Raw genomic sequence first — 23,107 nt, forward strand, 5'->3', positions numbered from 1 at the left:
AAAGCACTGAATATTCTTCGCGGGCACTATGCCGGAAAGGAAAAACCCCACCTTCTTGTGTTAAGGAATGCAGACTAAACTAGAACTGCATATGTGACTGTAGTGCATGTGGTGAAGGAATCTACACCAGTAATTTACTGGTGTGTAGCAAAATGTGTGAGTGAGTGTGTGCTGGAATATCACCAGATCTGTATGTGTGTGTAATTATATGTGTGGGCCACTGATGATTAATACTGGGAATTTGTATGGTCTTGTGTTAAGGAATACAGACTAGACTTACATTAGTCAAAGTTGCCCATTAAATTAAGAGAACATTTATTATTGTTATTTTGTTATTTCAACAGATGGCTCCAAATACATCAACCCAGCAGACCAGCACCTCCCTTGTTCCTATCGTGCCACTGGTAGCCCATGATTTCCACTGCAGCGAGGTGTCTGAGCCCATCCCTCCTTCACAGAGAGCAGAGAGAGAGGCTATGAAGAGAGAGAGGCCCAGCGACAGCGAATGGAAGCAGCCAAGATCACAAATTACGGAAGGAATTGCAGTGTGCTGGCTGACAGCAGTTGCTCATTCAGTGGCTCACAAAAGCAGAAGAGTAGAATAACATGTAACCAGTTTCTGGTTTCTGAGAAGAAAGGAGGAGAAGAAAAGAGAGGGAAAAAAGGCAAAAGAGAGAAAAAAGGAAGCAAGTGGTTTGTATGGCCTAAACCTCCATGACTGAAGTTTTTTAATCTTGATGTTCATCATGAATTATTTTTTAAACCATATAATTCTGTTTTTAAATGCATTTATATGAAACAAAAGTTGACCCCAAGGTTCCCAGTTCGAGTCCCACCGTTAGCAGAAATTGAGGTGTGCATTATTTACTGCAAGTTATTTTATATTCTAAACCTGATTGATTGAACAACAGGGGGCACTCTTGTTCCAATGTGCTCCTGAAGCAACAATGGAGCATGAGTGTCCCCTATTGTTCAATTAGTGTACTACTTTACCATTTAGTTTCATATTTACAGCCAGGACTGCACAAACACCCAGGTTTTTTGAGCACACACACTGGACAGACAGATAGAGGAGTATGAGAAGGACTTTGCTAATTTCAATGAAAAGTGTAATGGATTATAACCAAGGACTGAACCTTTAGCACTAGATATATTATATAAATTACACATACAATCATGAGAAGACATAAGTAGAACAGTTATCAAAAGTTGTTTTGTCTATAAACTATCCTGTACTGTGCAGCTCAGGCAGAGGTCAAAAGGCCAAACTCTCAAAACTCCAGCCCAAGCTCCAGACCTAGTTCTCAGAAAAGTGGGGATTGGTGCTGACATGGATGACACGATAAAACTATTTACACCACTTCAACTTGACTTGTATTTGTGAATCTACAAACATTATTCTGGGAAATCTCAAGAAGGCCGACACTCCTTAAGTATGCATCTCACCCTAAAATTAGATAATATAATATAGATAATAATATAGTAAATAGAATATTTAGATTTAATGTACCCACATCTGAATCACCCTGAATCAGTGGGCCTTCATTATAAAGCATAGCATAGAGATTGCTATAGCTGGAGAGTGTTTCTAGCATCAACATCAACACTTAACCCATCAAACATGAATCTGACCTCTGACCTTTGTTCTGAAACTGTTTTGATCCTCTAAAAAGTGGGACTTCTTTTTGTAGTAAGAATCTCGACTTTAATTGTGTTCCATTTGAAAAAAAAAATGATGTACAAAAAGTAACATTCAAATTTGACATGTATTCAAAAAAGTAATTAAAATAAAAGTAGCTTTGATACAACAGAATTGCTTTAAACTACTCAGATGACTGTAAATAGCATCTCACTCAGAAAAAGAAATAGAGAGAGATGGGATATACATATAATTCATGAGACACAGGCATATGGTGGACATACAAATAGAGAAAGTAACCATACAAAAAATATTTAATTACATGATTGTTTTGCCACTTGGGGGAAATCTTCAAGTTACTCTTAAGGTATGACAAGAGAATGCTTAAAAAAAATAAACGTAAAAACTCTTTATGCCACATTTGGGTTATCATTCCGGGTGAAGTGAAAACTTGAGAAGAACAAAAGCAGGTGCAGAAGCAGAACCACAAGACACATTCTGTTAACGGAGGCCTGGAAGGACAAACAGAACCTTTTTTTCTCTCCATCAGCGACAACCCACTTCACTCTCTTCTCCAGAGACTATATCCCTGAATCCCCTTCTATGATGTGACACACACACACACACACACGCGTCACTGCTGTGTACCATAATGTTCATCACATTCATACACACAGATTCGGACATGCACACTCATTCAGCCACACACACACACACACACACACGTCACTGCTGTGTACCATAATGTTCATCACATATACAGTATACACACAGATTCGGACATGCACACTCATTCAGCCACACACACACAAAGACACACACAAGCTCTCACACACGTACACACTCATTTAATCTTTACACAGTTACAGAATGAAAAGCCAAAAAAAATAAAAAATACATGCAACTCCAGCATTATATACTACAGACTACGGTACAAAATAAGGCATTTCGTTGAGTTTTGCGTATATATACTTGTGTATAAATGTCTGTGGGCCAGCTTATGTTTGTCTTAATGAGAGTACAAGGAATGGAACAACATTATATGTCACTGTTTTTTTGCACTGCTTGTAAAAAAGACTGCTATTGAACATAGACGGATAATAATTCTGTTTTAAAATATATATTTATATATATTTATTATATATATATATATAAAAATCGATAGTGAAAAGCCGTTGAGCTGTGAAAGGGGAGAGGGGGGGTCAAGAGTCAAGGTCACTCCATGACCTCGCTGGCGGACACCGTGACGAGCTGGAGAGGAAGGTCAGCGCTGGACAGGAGATCGGGGGCGGCGCCCTGCTGCAGATTGGTCAAAATGAGCGTGGTCCCCGCCCCTGTGATGATGCTGTCCCCAGAGACGTCGGCATCCCCGGAGCCCTCCCCCGTGCCTCCGCCCGATAGGCTCTTTTTGTTCTGGTGAGTTTTAATGTGTTTGGCCAGGTGGTCGCTCCGCATGAACCTCTTTGAGCATTCCGGACACACAAACTTCTTCTCACCTGTTGCAAACGCAGAGCACAAAAACACACTCAGAGATGAACATGACATACAACAAGCATACATCTGTAACCAAAATTAAATATAATGCAAGAACATGTTTGTGGAGTGTAAGAGTGTGTGTGTGTGCGTGTAGGATAACACGCATGTCTACCACCAAGTGAGGGCCCTAAACATGAGGGTGGCACTTTAGTATTTACACCCCATCGACTCCCTTGTGTGTCCGAATACTTCAAGCTTGCAAATGAATGCAAGCGAAGGAGCATGTACAAGCTAGCAAGCTAGCTAGCCAACTGTCCACTTTGATTGTAGAGTTCCTGGGACCCACAGACTCTCTATACACTAGGGATGCGACCGTACGCAGTGTATTATTGGTATTTCCCCCCAGGGTTCAACACGCACGTGAGAACCTCGGTAGTATGGTATGCCTGTCGATTTTTTTATAACTTTCAAAACTTGCTTACTGTGCTGCTGACTTCACGCACGTTATACATTCAGAGCCACAGAACATCAGTATCAGTGCTCTGTTTAGAGATAGGAGCTGGAGAAGAGATGTGAAACTAAAAACAAAATGATCTCCACTCCAACTTGACAATGGCGAACACTAGCTAGACAGAGAGAAGCAAACTTGGAGAGGCACCTCGTCTGAGAACATTTTGGATGCAGCCTTCAATTCGATGACGAGGATAAGGAGACTGTAAACAAAGTAGAGTCTGCCTGCACTGCTTTGACCCTATTGGCCACTCGTGGAAACAGTTCTAACATGATCTCATTTATGACATCATCACCTGGCCCTACTCCAGGTACAACACGGAGGGTCTACTGTTAGTGAAAACACGACAATCTCTGAAAATCTCTCGCTGTTGCCTTCCGACAACAATTTGTAACAAAAAACTGAAACAAAACCCAAAGAGGTCTAGAAGGACACTCAGAGAGTGCAGACCTACGCCAAGGCCACATCTCACAGTGAAAGTGAAACTAAATTTGTGCGAGGCGCCCTGTGAGTCAGATCAATAGTTTTTAATGGTTATTCCTCGGCCCATGCTATACACCTTTCATAGAAATCGAATCAGTAGTTTTTGCGTAATCCTGAATACCCTGTCTAGCCCTCTCCACTGAGTGTGACCTCCAGAGCAAGTGAAAGCTACCTCACTGGAGCAGAGACAGAAACCAGGCCTAGACAGTCATGCTGCCATTTTTCTGAACAGAAAGTTGTATTTGTCTAGAAATAAATAGTTTTATTATAAATAGTATTATTTAAATTTTTTTAGTTGATGTTTCAAATTGTTATAATTATATATAAAATATTGTTGATTTTTCCTTAATATAAACACACCAAAACGGCACCGTTACCGTGGGCCAAAAACGGTGATACATGCCGAACCATGGCCCCACTGTACCATTGCATCCCTAATAGACACAGAATACCAGTTAAGATACAGCCTACTAAATGAAGAAAGAAAGAAAGGAAATAGAGTGAAAGATAGAAAGAAAGGATGAGAGTTGTTTTTTCTTTTTTAGGGAAGAGGAGAAAGGCAGAAAAAAGAAAAGAAAAAAAAGACCAATTCCGCACACCGTGTCTTACGAAGCTCAAATGAACCACCAATGAGGTTTGATTAGACCGAAATGTTGGCAACAATACACTGCTACTTTGGATCCCTGACTATTTTCCTGCACCCATTGAAAGCGAGTCCCGTATATGTTCTGATGCCTCAGAGACCCCAGAGAAAACGTGAAGTGTGTGAGAGAGAGGGAGAGGTGTGTTCCCGTGTGTGTGAGAGAGAGGTAGAGGTGTGTTCCCGTGTGTGTGAGAGAGAGAGGGAGAGGTGTGTACCCGTGTGTGTTCTCCGGTGTCTCTGCAGCTCGTCGCTGCGTGTGAACCTCTTGCCGCAGAACATCCAGTTGCAGACAAACGGCCGCTCCCCGGAGTGCCAGCGCAGATGCGCCCGCAGGTGAGACGTCTTCCCGTACACCTTCCCACAGCCCGGAATGTGACAGATGTGCTGCTTCTTCTTGCCCATGTTTGACCCCCTGACAAACACACACACACACACACACACACAGTTAACCATGACTGACAATTCAGCTTAAAGGAAAAGTTTACCTTGGTGGATTCTGCTGAAGATTGCAGTCGTCTACTTTCTGGGCTAATGTCAAATAGCAACATAGAACCCTGAGGGCAGCAAACTCAGAAACAGATTCGATCTGGAATAAGGTTGAAAACCATTCTAGGGTAGTAATTCATTAATACGTTACTAACTGTGCATGTCACTATCTACGAGGCGAAAAAAAAAGTATGTTTAGTTGTATATAAATGTATAGTTCGTCTATGAATATTTTTACGTCACTGCAACAGTAGGCAACTTTTGATGCCCCCCACAAGAGTTATGCTTCTTAAAACACGGATTTGTTATTGTCCACATATAAGGTGATATTAGCGGTCCGCCCATGATATTACTGAAAGTATGATATGCCGAAATGGGGCTTTAGCCAATACCTTCTAAGGCTTCTTAAACTTTCATTGACCTCAGTGTCAGGTCAGAAGTCTACGAAAGTTGAAGCAGCTTTTGCTTTCAGGCCCAGAATGCTTTCTGAAACTTTTTCACACTAATTTAACATTACACAGTCACCAGGAGCAGTATTTACAGCCCTTGTTGCAATCAGCAACAGATCAATATGACCTTATAAAACAATTAACAGACCAGTGAACCGGTGGTTTTGGGCTACGCAGGATGCAGGTGTTGTGTTTTTTATCTGTATTTAGCCTATACTCATACCTCATAAGACATTTGGGCGGTGATGAATATCCACACCTAAACACAACACAAACTTATAAGGCCCTGATCTGTTGTATATAATGCAAACGTATTCGGCCCTGGTTTGTTGTATTTAATGGAAATGGATAAGGCCTGTCCTGTGGTAGATAACGCAAACTTATACAGCCCTGGTCTTTAGTAGATAACTCAAAATGATTGTTCTGATTTGCACCCTTCTGAAATAGGAAGTGCCCCGATGTGCCGATCAGGAGAACCCTATCCTACCCTATCCGGTTATGGCTGAGCTGTGTGTGTGAGAGAGGGTCTCACCTTCCTCCTGCCTCCTTGCAGTTGGGGCAGGTGCAGGCTACCCTGCGTAGCCTCTTTCCCTCCTGCATGCCCTCAGAGTCCTCGTCCACCAATCGTACACGCAAGTTGGACAGGTCGTTAGGGTTAAGGGTGGAGTCGCCACTGAGCTGCCAGTCTTCAGAGTCAGGCTCTTCCTTTATATGAATGTCTGAGAGAGATGGGGGCGGCGGGAAGAGAGACACAGCAAGTAAGAAAGTGATAAACAAATTCGACTTCATCTGGAACAAACAAACCACTTGGGTCTGTAACAGCTAGTAGAGTGGAACACACACATGCATGCACCCAGTCACACTCACACACACACTCACAAACACACACGCATGCGCCCACTCACACCCACACCCAGACACACACACACGCACACACGCAATACAATGCTACATTTACACTGCCGATGGAATGCAGGTCCTGTGGATATTTTTAAACAGAGCTACGGGTATGACACAACATTAACAGTAGCCGAACAAAAGAAAGATGCTATCAATGTGAGATTGGTTTGTGTGAACTAACACAACATAATGTAATCCCTAATATAGAAATGTGCACATGTTGGCAGCCGACACACTACATTAACAGATCCATGAAAAACCTTCCTTGTTAATTTAAACGTCAAACACAAGCATGTTTATGTGTCTTTATTCATGCACATTTGGGTCACTCAGAGGAAGAGGAATATGTAATATGTCAGCTACTTTTTGTGTGTGGGTGTGTGTGTGTGGGTGTGTGTGGGTGTGTATGCATTCATTAGTTTCTTCATAAACATGACACACATGAGTAGGTAGGCATGCAGGTATGGGTTTTTCAGTAGTCTCAGGAGTATCAACTTGCACACTCACTTCCCTGCGCACTAGTGTCCCATAAACCCATGTCACCATCATATATAGTCCAAAATGGAATAAAGTACTATGCCAAAATCCAGAGCTTACAATAATTTGTGTATGTGCATGTATGTGAGTGTGAGTGCACGAATTTAAGAGAGTGTGTGTACGTGAGGGTGTGTGTATACGTGAGGGTGTGTGTGTGAGAGAGTGTGTGTGTCTGTATAGAATGTGTGTGCGTGCATGCATGTATGTTTGTTGATACCTGAGGGGCTGTGTGTGTCTTCTTGCTGATAATGGGAGATGGAGTTGACAGTGACTGTCTGCAGGTTGGGTATCTGTCCGGTGTTTGCCCCCTGGCCCAACGAGAGAGTCTGCACGGGGGCCAGCGTGATCTGGGAGGACCCCCCAGTGCCATTCCCAGCAGGCATCTGCAGATTCTGCAGGTTCTGCACGCCCTGCACTTGAAACGTCTGCCACTGGATCTGTCCTGTGGGGCTGACCGTCTGGGCCTGGATGAGGAAGGTCCCAGGGTTGATGAGCTGCACGCTCTGTAGGGTCGGGGGCGCTGTGGCAACACCGTCGGCCGTCTGGACCTGGATGAGCTGCGGATGCTGCTGCTGCTGCGTGGTTGCCGTGGTAACCTGCAGCTGTTCCTGCCCAGTCACCCCACCGCTGCTGGAGATGGCGATGTGGTTCTGCTGGAGGTAGGCGTCGGCTGAGATGGTTGCCGACGGGTCCTGCTGACCAGCCGACACTGCAGTCGCCTGCGTGAGCACGCCCGTGCCGTCTATCGTCTCGGGCAACGAGGACGACACAGAGTTCACAGAGGATGACGAGGAGGAGGAAGTGTTTGGCACAAACATGTCCATGCCACTGCTGCTACCGTCGACACCGACGGTACCACTACCGTCGGCCAACGCCACCATCTCACCCCCACCCCCAACCTTATCCAAACAATCGCCGGCTGACACCCCCGCATCAGCCCCTGGGGCCGTCATGATGATTTGGCCATCGGCGGTGACACTGGCCGAGAGGGCCTGCGCCCCGGCCAGCCCCAGCGACTCCAGGTCCAGGCTGCTGATGGGCACAAAGGTGATGTTCCCCGGCAACCCCATGGACATGTTGGCCAGCACCTGAGCGCCTGCCTGTCCGCCGAAGGTGGCTCCCGCCAATGACACGCCCTGGATCTGCTGCGCAAGCCCGCCCTGGCAGCCGTCCGCCGACATGATCTGGAGGTCCTCTAGCGAATGGGTTGTGCCCGTGCCGTCTCCAACCACTGCCGTCGCTGTCGTGTAACTGAGCTGCCCGTCGGCCGGCTGGAGTTGAGGGATCACCTGATACTGAAGCCCATTGGTGCCGCTGCAGTCACCGGTGCCTGCCGTCACGAAGATGGGCTGACTCTGCATGCCCTGGAGCACATACTGCCCGTTGGAGGTCACAATGCCAGCACCGCTGGGGATGTGCACCATACCGGGCTCCTCCTTAACAGACGTGACAGGGGTCAGAACCTCCCAGCGGTCTGACGAGCCTGTGAGCTGGATGGATGTCAAGTCTGTTGTCTGGGGCAACACACACACACACACACACACACACACACACACACACACAGAAAATATTATATACGGAGAAGTCGTCTGTCTTCCTGTAGCTCAACTGGCAGCACAAGGAGGTAATAACATTGAATTATGAGTTTAACATATTAATTCAACTTCTAAGCTAATGAAATCTATACCCTTTCTGTACAGAAACCGGTCATGAACATTCATATATGCACCAATCTCTCGTTCAACAAAAAGAGTACATTTCACATGTAAATCTGCATAAATGTGTGGATGTATTAGAGGCAGTCCGTAATCAAGCATGTGAAGGCATTCCTGCAAGCGCACAGGATGTCAAAAAAATTGTAAATCCGTCCTGGTGGTTTTGAATTATCGCAACATGAAATTATACTATCAATATTAGAACATAAAAAGCTGTCTAACTCATCGGTTAAGTCAGTTATGCACGCAAAGGCCTTCAGCTCAAACAACAATAGCACACTAGACAGTGCAGTGCATCGGTACAACAATTTCAAGCTCCAGGGCCTCCCTCGTAGGGGTGGTGACACTCTACCAACGGGGTCCTCCCCTAACGAGGGGGTGACCCGGTCTGACCGCAGGTACCACGGGCAGAGGCAGTGGCGGTAGCGTCCTACCCACTATGGGCGGGTTTAAATTGAAGAAAGTGGGTGGCCGTTAGTCCGGAGGCTCACAGGAAGTATTCGACTTTCCCCCCCCTACATCATATTTTAAAACGTGTGAACTTCACTAAAACACCACGCATTTGTGGGACATCCGACCGGAGAGTAAGAGAAGAGAAACGGAACGCGAAATACCTGCTCCTGCCCGCTGCTGGCGTTCTGCAGAAAGTCGCTTTGACTGCTGTCCACGTCCAAGGCAGCCATTTCCTCCTCTTTAACTGGCTGTTCGGGGGCTAAAGACAAACAGGGAGAGAGAAACTGAACAGAACAAACAATTTATCCGCTGATTGTATGCAGTAAGATGGCGAGTAGAGGAAAAAGTGAATAGTAATTTGTTGAAACTGTATTTGTACTCATGCATTTAGCAATTAGAAAGGATTGCTCAATGGTTACACTAATTTACTTTGTTAAAGTGTTGCTAGCTATCTAGCTAACTGGCTAACCAACTGCTAGTTGAGCTGCTGAAAAAGATTAAAGACTTAGCTTGCTTGCTAATGGTAGTGCAAACTCACCGGTGATGGTACGCTTCGATCGGGTTAAATGTTACGTACCAGTCATAGCGTGAAAGGTAAAAATCGGAAGAATAAATGGTCATTTAAACTCCAAACATGATTGCTTTAATCAAAGGCGGGCTCCGAAGGGGTATTCGAGTTGATTTTTTCTATTTTGATTGACGGTGCGGGAAACACAAAAGGTGGGGCTTCCAAGCTTGACCGTGAAATTTGCGTCACTTACAGGAAGTTCCGCCTTTCTTCTTTGCGACAATTGGATACCTTTTTCGATTGTATAAGTCCCCATTAGTGTGAAGACGTGTCAATCACCTTTATAGCGCAGAGGTTTCCTGTTTGTTGTTCACCCGAGAAGATACAAAATAGCTGGGAAACTACACTGGAATTGTTCTCATATGCCAGGAAGTTACATCCATCTGCCAGCGAGCCATAGCCATTAGCACTGCGGCCATTATAACTCTGCTTCAGTGTTGCAATCCCACTTTCACGGCTTCGGCGCCTGTTGGTGGTATTGTGCAATTTAAACAGTGAACTGACTTTCTGAGAAATGCTTTTTTTCCTCGAACAAAAAGTTAGAAGTTAAAAGTACCAATTATGTGACCGGAAAATGTTTCAAAGTGGAGCTTGGCCAAATGGCTGTCATCAAAGCCTATTTGGTTTGTGGCCAATAAACGACGAGGCTACCCCCCTTCTTTTGCTTTTGGAAAGACAACTTGCATTCTTCTGTTTTCAAAGTTCGAACGTGGCACTTCACTTAAGACCATTACCCCCTCTGTGAGGCTATTTGGTGACCCCAAAAGCCCCCAATTGGCTGGTAGTATGTGTGTTGATTGCGTAAAGGTTTCTGGTATTAGTTCCCCAAACGTTGCTTTTCTTGAAAATGCATTACCCGTGAGGAAAGTTATTCAAAGTAAAAGGTCATGTTGACAACTTAACTTTAACAACTAAAAATGTATGTATGTATGTAGTCTACCCACCTTTTGTGGGTACTTCACAGTTCATTAAATATAAAGGGAAAGCAATAACACATTCTGAATCAGTCCAATTGACTTTGTCAGTTATTTTGTTCCTTTTTTGCGCCATCAAAAGCAAGTAAACCAACTTTCATAAAAATGAACAGTTGCGGAGGCCTACTCTTATTTGAAAAGATAGAATACACAGAAAATACACAGAAAATAAACACTATGTATTGAAAACACATGATTAAGGATCTAGAATTAAAACATCCTGAGAGTAATGTGGATGGGGAAAAGATTATTAATGTTGGAGTGGGGAATAAGAGAACGTGTCAGTTCACACTAGCTTGTATTTCTTTGGACAGCTAGTATAGTGTCAGTAGAATAGGAATATTGTTTACACATTGGTAAATTGCAGCTCCTAGGGGATATAACAGGAATTCAGATTTGAGGGCCAATTGCAGTGGAAAAGCCCTGAAGAGATTAAAGAATGATGGGAAAGGGCCCTCCACCCAGCAGTTATTCAATTTGGAAGGAAGTTTTAAAACTTTGAAGTTAAATGTGTGATATGGGCATCACTGTTCTACGCATGTTGCTAACAGATAATTGGTCATGTCATTTCAGCGTCTGAATTTCTATCTGGAAACACTGTCCTATTGAAAGTGGCTGATTTGATCAATTGAGTGAAATTGCTTCTTCATTAATATCATGGCCAAAAAAGCAAATAAAAAGTAAATTGCAAGGGACCAAGTGGTATTATCAGGTACAGGTCTCACCCTCATGCTACCTACCAAGTGCTCCATCTGATTAAATGTTGCCCATTTATTACGAACATATATTCAAACTGTAGCACCTCACAGAATCTACACGTCACTCAAAAGTAAAAAATACAAAATATCAAAAACTACCACCATCCTGGTCCTTTGGGTTTCACATTTGTACTGTACCCGTTTTGACTTAAAATAGGACCACTTGTGCTTACAGTTACGTAGATTTGCAGAATGGAGTCAAAGAGAGACGCAGCCGGATACAGAAATAGTCATTTATTTGCCAGGACTCCACCGGATGCACACCCGGGGGCCTGAAACCCCTCTGACAACTTTAGAAAGGACTACAATTCAAACATTCTGCTCTTCACATTATAAAGCAGACCTTCTGAACCACCAATAGAACATATAGATACATATACAAAAAAAATGACTCATCTGTAGGGGCTGATGTCAGGAAAAATGTGACTGATTCTATGCACTTCCGTTAAAAAACAGCATACTAGTAGTATAGTTTGATTAACATAATCTTTAGGTCTCTAGTCCCTCCTTAAACGAGACCAAGAACCGTTTGGTATAAAGTTCATTGAATGGACCATTGGGACAACTGTGACTTTCATAAACACAGTATAAAAGAATACTTTGATGAAATCGCTGACATGTCAAGTAAAAAAAAATTTATTTTTTTTTCCCCTCTTGGTTCCACAAACATAAAGTCACTATATAAAAAAAAAAAACACAGAAGAACTTAAAACCAATAATTCATTTGGTTCATGAACTCGTCCTTCACTCTCCTTCTGCTTCTTTAGCCTTCTTCTTCTTCTTTTTCTTTTTCGGCGTCTGCTTGTTGGTGAAAAAGAAAACAAAATGAGACATCTTGCGCATGGCTACCCACAGAGAAAGATAAGCAGTGCAGACACAAGGGGTGGGGTAGGGAGGGGAGGGGAGGCTTTGAATCAAGCAACCATACATACACCAAATTAAAATAAAAGTAAAACCGGTTAAAGCCACTTACTTCTTCTGACGGACTGCCAGCTGCCTCCTCTTCTGGCTCTGCTGGCGTTTCAACTGCTGCCTCGGCCTCTGCCTTGTGCTTCTTCTTTTTCTTCTTCTTTGGCTCTCCAGTCTCCTCCTCTGCTTCCGCTGGGGCCTCTGCTTTATTTACAAACAAAACAAATATATATTAAAAGGCGTGCTACCAAAATTCAAATCAATCATTTTCAAAAAAAAAAATATCTGTATTCCAATCAGTTTCACCAAATAGCCCAAAAAAGTTCAGGCTTACTTGATAGCAGTCTTGCAAAGCTTGGTGTGGCAAGCACCTTTATATATTTAGGACTCTTTGCTTAACCAGTAAGTGTAAATCAAACACATGATTTCTGTTCAAGCAGATTAGCTGTCCACGACTCGGCTCTCAATAAATTGTATGAATATACACACACACACTTGAATTTTGGTGGTTCTGTACATTCCAATTTCTACTCTCCCTACAAGATATTGGCTGCCTTTCCTGAAAGTGTCACTGTCATTAAGTAATAGCTGTTGCACAGACACAATCATTCACCACCCTGTTTCTTGCGTCTCTATGGTCGCTGCACTATGACTTAGTATTAACACCAAAGCGTGGACGAAAGTGTTTGCCCGGCCTTACCTTCTGCGGCGGCGGCAGCAGCCTTTTCCTTCTTTAACTTTTTGGGTTTGGACTGCACGGGTTGCTCCTCTTCCTCTGCAGCCTCCACTTCCTCAATCTTCCTCTTTTTGGATGTGGTGGGGAGCGTGGAGTCGCCCGATGGGTCATACACTTTCACGTCACTGCAAGGGGAAACCGGCACGTTAGGGTGAGACTTAACTTAACAAGGTCAACTAAACACCAAGAGCCCACACAAACCAAAACCTAATCAACAAGTGCAAACAAACAGTCGTCAAAATCCCTCCCACAAGTTAATTGGTTTTCTTCGCTCAACAACTCAAGGGGATTTTGGGGCGCTCACCTCTTGTGCTGGTATTTGTCTGCCTTAGCCAGAGCTTTGCCTGTTCCACTGATGCGGCGGATCTAAAAACAGAAAGCTAAAGTATTAAACATCCAGCAGGAATGCCAAAGAGCTTATAATATACCATATCATCTGACAGCAGTAATTTCCTGCTGTGTTTTGACATGCACCATAACTTGGGCTTTCAGGAACCCACAGATTAAATCAGGTGGCTTAGGGCGCAGTACTTACACCCCTCTCCTCTAGTTGGCGCACGCGAGCTTCCAGCTTGGCACGGTTCTCCAGACCCATCTCTGAGTTTGTGTCTTCGCCCAGGGCATCGTAGCGGATCGCCAACGCCGTTTTAGCAGCGAGTGACCTGGAGATCTAAGTGATACATACAAAAGGAGGTAAATTTTCTCTAAAAGCTGAGAACAAGTAAAAAAAAGGGCCCCTTTAAACCTGTTAAATGAAATCTGCAGCCTCGATGAGATTGTGACTAATGAACCCTTGTGGTAGGTTTTAGGAACACGGACATTATGTTGTCATCATAGCCACCTATGCAAGCAGGAGCACTAACATTACAGTTATTCCTCATTATGCATTTACTACTGCTTGATCATAGCTATCTATGCAAGTAACATTATATTAAATGCCATCAGTTACTGTAGTGCAATAATAATCGTTTGGGTGATTACCTTGCCCTTCATTTTGGCACTCGTCTGGCCCACAAGGGAGGCGTGGTATATGAGACCATATTTGGGCGTGTCTCTGCGGGTCTTAAGAGCTCTGAACAGGGCTTTCTCCGCCCCCAAGATCTGCACGGTGGACGCAGGATGTTTGGCCAAGTTCAGAAGGGAACCTGTTAGAAGCAGGAGAAAGAGTCGACACAGATGTCAGGCAAACGGTAGGACCAATTCTAATCACCTCACAGCTTGATTACATTTGTAAGGGCTGAATACCCGCTGGCAAAAGCTCAGATGAGATAGTGACGAAAAAAACCCACATTATTTATTCAGGACAGACATTGTGTCATCCTCGTCATCGCTAGCCATGGTATTCCTCAACACATGTCCTGTGATTGGTTGAATTATTTGTCAATGAGAGCTCACCTGCATGGGAAATGAGGCGGGCTCCGACCAGCTCTCCCACCATGATTGTGAGGTTGGGGGCAATGGCCATCATGCGGTTCTTTAGGTAGTCATACAGTTGTGTGCGGTACTCCGAGATCTCGATCACCTGAGGTAAACACAAGACAAAATTGACCAACACCATCCACCAAGTGCAGAATAGAAGCTTAACGACAATTACATTTGTACATTAGCAGAGGCAAGTAAAATAAAGAGAGTCAGTATAGAAATGGTGTTTCTCCAGTTCACTGACATAATAAGGAATCCACAGTGACAATGGCGCACAGAGGTTACTGTAACAGCTCAGATGAGATAGTGACAAAAAACCCTCATCTTTGGTTTCAGGAGGAAGACAACAGTCATCATCATCACAGCTGACACATAACATCTTAAAATCTAAATGGACACACATCTATATCACACGCACACACACACACCTGGTCACACAGATGCATGACGTTCCTGATGTCCTCCTCAGACACTTCTGTTCCCATGGAGATCTCAGCAGCCAGCTTGACCTCTGCCTCCACCTCCTCTGGTAGGAAGTCAGAGAGATCTGTGGTTGCCACGTTGGTACGGTCACCTGGGGAACAATAACAAAACAGGATCGTTAGTTGAATGTTTTTTGTTTAGGGCTTTGATTGTCTCAGTGGTAGTGACAAATATACTCTGATGTCACATCAGAATTGATTCAGACTTGCGATACATCTTGGACAACTCATTTGGACAATAACTAACAAAGGCATGCATTTACATTTGCTGTTTCCATGTTGTGGCCTGGCATTTACAGAAGCAAGTGCCTCTCCACTATGAAAAACTATAAAAACTACAAAACTGAATGTTGTGCCAAGCAAGAACAACATGATCAGAAGCTGAATTTCCAAAAATAATAACATCTTGAAGTGAAATACAGGACATAGAACTGACCCAATCACTAGTCTATCCAGATCTATCCTCAGACACTTAAAGAAATTACACTGGCTGCAGTATGGAGGTTCTCACCAATCTTTCGGACGCTCTTGCAGTAAGCCAAATTGTCTGTGATGATTTTGCCGACCTCGGGGAAGTGCCATCCATACCATTCTCTGCAGCGCATGATGTAGTTATTTAGCTCTTTATCCAGGTCATCCAGCAGAGCTAAAAGGAGCAGGAACAAAAGATATGAAAACACATAAGATACCCAACACCATGTAGGGCCAAGCCCCAAATATAACAAAAGATACGAGAACACATGGATGCCTTAAACCATGTATTTTGAACACCCGCTGGCAAAAGCTCAGATGAGATAGTGACGAAAAAACCCACATTATTTCTTCAGGACAGACATTGTGTCATCCTCGTCATCGCTAGCCATGGTATTCCTCAACACATGTATAACCACACAAGCTAAAAGTGCACAGCACTTAAATTATGCAGAATACTTAACCGGCACTGAACTATTTTAGTTAACTGTGAAATTCCTTTAAAGGGCACTTACAAATGGCCTGAACGATCATGGTGTCCACTTTATCAGGACTGAACTTCAGCTTGTAGCGGGACAGACTGAGGACAGGGGGAAAAAGGAACAAGGTGAGTGTCGCAGGTCATCAGCCCCCTTCAACACACATGAACACCACCACCAGGGCTACTGTAGTGACGAATGCTAAAGAGTCTAAGTATGCTTCGGACAGCAAAATGTAATCATTGATGGCAACAAAGTAGCTCATTCAGAACGTTTGCATGTAGTCTTAAAGCATTGTCAGTCTGTGATCTTCTCAAACACAATGTCAGTCTTGTGCCAAATTGATATTATAAGTGTGTGTGTGTGTGTCTCACCTGTGAGCGAGACCGAGGGACATGGCGCTGATCTCCCTGGGGGGCAGGCCAGTGATCAGTACCTCCATTTGGTTGCGGATGCCCCTCATGAGCTCATGCACAGCCGGGCTATGCACACAGTTCAGGTTCAGCTTCTCCTGCAGGGGGCGACAGAGAGCAAGGGAGTCAGCAGGGAAGCCACACAGAAAGAAGGGCTTGAAAACTCAAGAGAAAATAACTGACAATGAAGTGCTAGTAAAATAAGGGGATAATGCTAGCACGTCATCAACCTCAACATGACAGATGAACAGATGTCAGACATGAGAGGTTAGCAGATAATGTCTTGTCTTGTCAGACATGAGAGGTTAGCAGATAATGCCTTGATGCAACACGTTCATCAATGTTAACAAGTGTGATTGTTACATGTTGCTCACCTTGATGACTCCACCCAGTTTAACATCTGTGATGGCTAGCTGCTCATGGGCCTCTTTGGCCACAACCTTCTTAAGCACCTTCTTCAGGCTCTTCCCAATCTTCCCCTCGACCAGGGCCGTGGCAGCTACGCAGACAGAGAGCAAGCAAGGTTTGCACACCATAACAATAAATGTGTTCATGTCAGAGACTGCCAACAGCAGGATGTCCCAGTTATCTGGGTGACTTGTGTAAAACCATAAGTTACAAGTTCAACTGTGACAATTTGATCCAGTTTGCAGCATATCCAGGTTTTATACAGCACAGTGAAGTGTCGGGGAAAATCTTACTTTATGAAATGATCTATCATTTATGTTGGAACACCTACTACACAATGAAAGATTGTTTTTATTTTAGGCTGTGATTGTCTTAGTGGTAGTGACGAATAAACTCTGATGTCACAAGAATTGATTCAGACTTGAGATGCATCTTAGACAACACATTTAGACATTAACTAACAAAGGCATGTTTTTACAATTATTGTTTCCATGTTGTGGCCTGGCATTTACAGAAACAAGTGCCTGTCCACTATTGTGGCAAAAATGGGGATTATTTGAAAGTGACAATCATACAATACCTGCCAAGGCTTCAGTTGTGTCCTGGAACTTCTCAAAGTGTTTCAGTTTAACCCTTTAGATATAAAAGGATCAAGAGTTAGAGACAATTGTTCATATTGCACATTATACTGCTGAACACCTATATTTAGAAGTTCCTTCCATTATTATAGCAAGATAGATACACTACTTATTATGATGCTCAGTGGTGTCCTGTACTCACATTTTGTTCGCCTTCTCTGGAGTTTCAAACTCCTGCCACAGACTGTCAACCTGCTGGAGTTTCTGCTCGTCCAGTACCTGATGCACAAAGATTTATAAACAAAAAAATAGTTAACTCCACGCAGAAGCCGTTTTCTCAGGGCTAATGGACAGATTTTTGCCTATGTAGCTTAGTGTGAGCACATGGTAGCATAAATGTCCTCTCTTGATCACTTTTACACATTTATTTACAACCGATTTGTTTTCTAGATGAATATAGGTAGGTGTCATACGTCTTCTTATACATAGACAAGGAAATCATATTGCTAAAAAAAAAAATAACCAAATACAATGTGTCGTCGCATGCTCAAGCTGGCTAACATCAGCTATTGAGAAAAATGCAACGTGGTTCCAGCATGTGTGGCCTAGCGTTGCTGCTAACAACCTTAACTGAGCTGAGAATGAAACGCCTAGACGTATGGTACATGCCGCTTGCACGCATTAAATACATCTACTATGTTAAACTCCATATACACAATCCCATTATTATTAGCTGGACAACGTAGAGTAAATTGTTCAAAGTGTACAAATCAAGAAGAGCTGTGAAAGCTAGTGCGCTAGCTAGCTATCGGTCCTGAGTTCGGATAGACTGACTTAAAATTGTTCCACCATTTGTACAAAGCATATTTCTAGGATGCAGATGAAACTTAAGACTTACTTTGAATATGGCATAGCCTGCCGCGGTTTCAAACAAAACAAGCATTTTAACGATGTTTGTCTTTTACTGATTATGAACTTCTTTGCTCTCCTGCAAGAGCCCGTGTCCCTTCTGTAGACCTCCACGCGGTTTCTCATGTGGATTGCGCTTGCGCATATTCAGTGCGACCCAGTCTGCGATAAGCATGGTCCGAAAAGTCGCGAGAGTATAGCGATAAGTGAATTCTCAATATTACATCGTAAAAAAGCATATATTCATAATATTTCATTCTATATATGTATTGTACCGTGGCAATACAAATACAAATGCTGTCTTTCATATTCAATGTAATGCTAAAAACAATTTTGCAATTTCGCATTTTTTTCGCTGCATTATAAAAAATACAGCACAGATGTACTCAAGTCGAATTGTGTAAATATTGTACCACATAAGTAATATATTCATATTAGAAAATAATAAAATATCAACATTAACCAGAGCTTTCAGTGGTTTTATGTCAACGGAAGTCCCGCCCATTATTTCCAATAAGGTCAGTGCTTTCTGTGTTGTGGGGGTTGGCGAATAGTGTAGGTAGAGCTAGTGAAGATAACCTATCAAGATCATTGAACTGTAAATAAAAACTCTTTCCAAAGGTCTCGCATTGTGGAATACAATGTCAGATACGGTGAGTGGGGCTGTTGGTGAAATATTCTTTTTCCTCCTTTGTTGATTGGGTTGATATAAACTAACGGAACAAGCTGATGGGCCGAATTGCAGTCTTCAGTCCTGCTGCTAGCTAGCATAGAAGCTAGTTAGCGCACAGACTATCCCCAGCACTGTGAATGTAGAAGTGGCGGAATGTTTTGCTAGCTAGCTAGCTCCTTCGCTAACTACTACTTCGTTCAGCTGTGTAGTCACTGTGTTCCACTCTCTGCAACGAGAGCAAAGTTTGTATTACTTTGATTACCTGAACCGCGGGCTGTCAAACTTACGTGAAACAATTTGCGAGCTGATATAAATTATACATCATTTTTGCGAATAAAAGTGAGCTCCTGAGTTCTTACCTGTTAGCGACAAACATCACTGCAGTCATGCAGCCAGGCCTATCAAACTTAGCTGGTTGATGGTTGATTGTGTTTTTTGCTGCCCCGTCAGAGAGTTGATACATAAACGTATGATTGACAAATGGCGTACAGGTTGATTCTATTTCGCCATGAGGTTTGTCTTTTAAGGTTGAACATAACGTTACTCGATGTGTAGTCGGTGTATGTCATGTCAATTATGGTTTTGTCCGCCATCTGCACAAGAACTAAGTTATAGTCCTTATGAGATGCTTTTGGACTAACAAAGCAGCCATGGTGCAGGGACAGTTGACTATGGATGTATATAGTCATCACAGCAAAGATGAATTGAGCAAATGAATCAAGTCCCTCTTTTGCTCTTCCAGGAGACCAAGCCTTCAAGTGACGGAGGAGAGAAGAAGGATGGAGAGTATATCAAATTAAAGGTGATCGGTCAGGTAAGAATATGCTAAGGACACGTAGAAGGAGCATGCATAGACAAGCAGGGTTGTCTGGTCTCTGTACCACTAGTTCCTGTTTACATCTCTCCTCTTGTCTCCTTGTATCAAATTATGGATGTAAGCCACTGTTCTAAGCAGACAAAGTTTCTTACCAGTATACATGAGGGAGCAGAATGAAATGTAGTGTTAGTTCGTCACACAAAGATTCTCTCAGGAAATAAAACCATAACTGATACACCCCTGTTTGCAAGTTAAGCAGGCCTATGATAAAACAAATATGACTGCTGATTCTACCCATCCCCATCTGTCACCATAGCAATGAGAGGAAAACTCACATTTTCTGTCAGACCCCCATGCTATTCCATTTTATGTCACAATCCTGTAAGACAAGCTTGCAGACAACCGATAATGTTATCCCCTTTTTGTTCTAGGACAACAGTGAAATTCACTTCAAAGTGAAGATGACAACGCATTTAAAGAAGCTGAAAGAATCCTACAGCCAGAGACAGGTGAGATGTGCTCACCTGCTTTAAACTGTTGGGGACATTCAGACACATATGTAAGATCACTATTCAGATTGGTGGTATGTTGCCCTGGTCTGTTTTGGTGTATAGTTGACTAGCTATCTAATCATTCCAGAGATCAGCCAGTGCTTGTACAGTGTTTTAATCATCATAATTATTATTTCTTCAGGAAGAATTGACAAAGCATTTAAAAATAAATAAATAAACAAACAAAACACATTAAAAAACTTTAAATAAAGTTTTAAAAAATATAACATAAAGTAATAAAAGTTAAATCTAAGAATAATTTAAAACAACAGCACTGAGGCACATCCTCATTAATACTATGCTCATGCTCATAGATGATTATCCCAATGTGCTGCTACAAACCTCACATGTTAACAAGCAAGACCGTTTACACAGATTTATGAGGCAATATAAATTGTTGTACTTTGATCCACATATTATATTTAAAGGTTGTGGGTGATAATGGCTTGTATTTCTAATAGCAGATCAGAACCTTCTGGTTATAGCCCACAGGACCTGGCCAAAATCTCATCAGCTTTCAGACCTTGTCTGCTAACCTCCCCTCAGAACCTGTTAGTTTTTTATTGTTCCATCTTTTTTTCAGGGTGTCCCCATGAATACCTTACGGTTTCTCTTTGAAGGACAGAGAATTGCAGACAACCAAACTCCAAAAGAGGTAGGCTCCAGGTGGTGATGGACAGCTGGACAGTGTCTTTGGAAAGGTGATGATGGACACAGTAGTTTTATTTACATTAAATTCAATTCTCTCTCTTTCTTTCTTTCTTTCTTTCTTTTTTATGTAGCTTGGAATGGAAGATGAGGATGTCATTGAAGTGTACCAAGAACAGACTGGTGGCCATTGGAATGACTAGGAAAAAATTCTCCCAGCTTTTTTTGTTTTGTTTTTATTTTATTTTGTATGTATGACTTTATTTTATCCACTGGTTTTATTTGCTATTCCCATTGATAGGAAAGGAGATCATTCAACCATCTGGATCAAACTATCCCTGCCTGCTGCCATGATCTAGAGATTTTAAAAGATGATGTTGAGCCAGAAAGTATAAATGGATAGATGGCATTTCCTTCTCTTCAGCAGTCTTCTTCTTCTTTTTCTTTTTGTTCCTCTTCTTCTTCTTGTTGTTCTTCTCCTTATACTCTCTGTCTTTCCCCCTTTCTCTCTTTTTCATTTCTCTTGTATACCTCGCACACAGGATACAAGTCAGGACGTGTGCTTAGTGAGATCACAGATACAGTGACATGTTGTGTTCTGCCCAAAGCTCAGGACGATCCCTCATGATACTTCACTGCCCAATTGTTGTGTGTGTGTGTGTGTGTGTGTGTGTGTGTGTGTGTGTGTGTGTGTGTGTGTGTGTGTGTGTGTGTGTGTGTGTGTGTGTGTGTCCTCTCAGTTGGTTTGTGTCTACACGATTTTGAGTACGACAAATCATGAATCTTGTGTCTAGTCTCCGTGGGCACCTCGTGGCCCAACAATAAGACCACTGTGTCGGGCCTTGCTGTATACTTCCAAAGCTGTTGTGATGTGGGTTTGATAGTAGACCCTAATCAGGAACCCCTTCTTGAGTAAACATGCTTCCTTTTGGGCACAGGTGGGTTAGATGTAGGCCTACCCTGAGTCAAAGACAAACATGCAGAGTAGGTACCAACATGTCAGAGACTTATGTCCTTTGAATAGTTTGTTTGTGTGTGTGTGTAGACTTCACATAAACATGTTAAGTTCAGGCAGAACATCTCATTAATTAGGTTCTGGGGGAAGATGGAATGGACTTTGTAGTAGGGGAATGACACCCATACCCTGACCAGAGTTCATAATGCATCTTTATTTAAAGATGACAGACTTCATTTGTTTTGTCAAACAGAGGTTTGTTGTGGAACTTTAACCAGTATCCACACAGAAGGGTTCTTATGTCAAGTCATGTACAGGTGCAGTCCTTTGCAATCAGAGAAATATCTGGAAATATCAGTAATATTCTTGACCTTATAAAAAACGAGAATATTGACGAATGTTATGTTTAAATGTTTGACTAAGTCTGAATAAGTGTGTTATTAAGCCCAAGTAAGTGTGCATGTCTATGAACATAGTTGATCGTGTTTAAATATTTCACTACCATTGAAGAGGTGTTTCAGTGAACCTTGGGTGTGTGCGCGTGCTTTTCCAAAGTGCTGTCCCCCCACCAATGATTACTTTTGAAAACAGGATTATTTTCAGCTTGCAGCACATGTTTTAACCGATAATCATACTTATTTATTTGAACTGTGTGATCTCTTCATTCTTTTTTTAAATGGCCACATGTTCACTCTGCTCTCTCTGCCTTCTTAAGTGAAGACTCCCAGGAAATGAGTTTCTTGTGTGCGATTGATTGGCCCATAAAGGTGGCTTTGTGTGTGCATTTCTCTGCAGCATCATACTTTGATTGTTTCTAATGTGTTTTTCTTTTCTTTATAAAGGATAACTGATCCAGATGGTTTTATTGACATAGAAAGAATATTATTTTTCTTTTGTCTTGTTTTATAAATAAAATGTGTCATAAAACATCAGTCACTGTGAATTCAATGTATGTATATAGCCACCACATTCTCACTTTAAACCTTTAAAAAAGTTGTCTTTTCTCACTTAAAATATTACCTTGAGTGTTTTAATAATATATGTTAAACCTGAGCATTACAAAT

General features: G+C 42.6%; 3 protein-coding genes across 3 annotated transcripts; 1 reads left to right on the top strand and 2 right to left on the bottom strand.

Annotated features, from left to right (window-relative positions):
- Positions 1–1,769: 1,769 nt before the first annotated feature.
- On the bottom strand, positions 1,770–9,969 carry LOC308363172 (transcription factor Sp3-like). The gene is made up of 6 exons (XM_080835957.1): positions 9,831–9,969; positions 9,454–9,576; positions 7,342–8,638; positions 6,220–6,406; positions 4,968–5,164; positions 1,770–3,135 (listed from the first exon to the last, which is right to left on the bottom strand). Exons 2-6 carry the CDS (start codon positions 9,520–9,522, stop codon positions 2,855–2,857), a joined length of 2,031 nt encoding a protein of 676 aa, XP_080692083.1. The 5' UTR covers positions 9,523–9,576; positions 9,831–9,969; the 3' UTR covers positions 1,770–2,854.
- A 1,873-nt stretch (positions 9,970–11,842) lies between these two features.
- nop58 (NOP58 ribonucleoprotein homolog (yeast)) lies at positions 11,843–18,524 on the bottom strand. Its single transcript, XM_080835959.1, has 15 exons — positions 18,389–18,524; positions 17,693–17,769; positions 17,493–17,545; positions 16,879–17,003; positions 16,466–16,602; positions 16,128–16,192; positions 15,653–15,787; positions 15,088–15,233; positions 14,633–14,759; positions 14,219–14,382; positions 13,773–13,907; positions 13,542–13,603; positions 13,202–13,362; positions 12,566–12,705; positions 11,843–12,390 (listed from the first exon to the last, which is right to left on the bottom strand). The coding sequence occupies exons 1-15, from the start codon at positions 18,431–18,433 to the stop codon at positions 12,337–12,339; spliced, it is 1,626 nt and encodes a 541-aa protein (XP_080692085.1). The 5' UTR covers positions 18,434–18,524; the 3' UTR covers positions 11,843–12,336.
- Positions 18,525–18,921: 397 nt separating this feature from the next.
- Positions 18,922–21,730, top strand: sumo1 (small ubiquitin like modifier 1). Its single transcript, XM_080835975.1, has 5 exons — positions 18,922–19,052; positions 19,815–19,886; positions 20,321–20,398; positions 21,024–21,095; positions 21,223–21,730. The coding sequence occupies exons 1-5, from the start codon at positions 19,041–19,043 to the stop codon at positions 21,289–21,291; spliced, it is 303 nt and encodes a 100-aa protein (XP_080692101.1). The 5' UTR covers positions 18,922–19,040; the 3' UTR covers positions 21,292–21,730.
- The last annotated feature ends 1,377 nt before the right edge of the window (positions 21,731–23,107 follow it).

Source organism: Sprattus sprattus (assembly GCF_963457725.1).
Source record: "Sprattus sprattus genome assembly, chromosome: 3".
Lineage (NCBI taxonomy): Eukaryota > Metazoa > Chordata > Actinopteri > Clupeiformes > Clupeidae > Sprattus > Sprattus sprattus.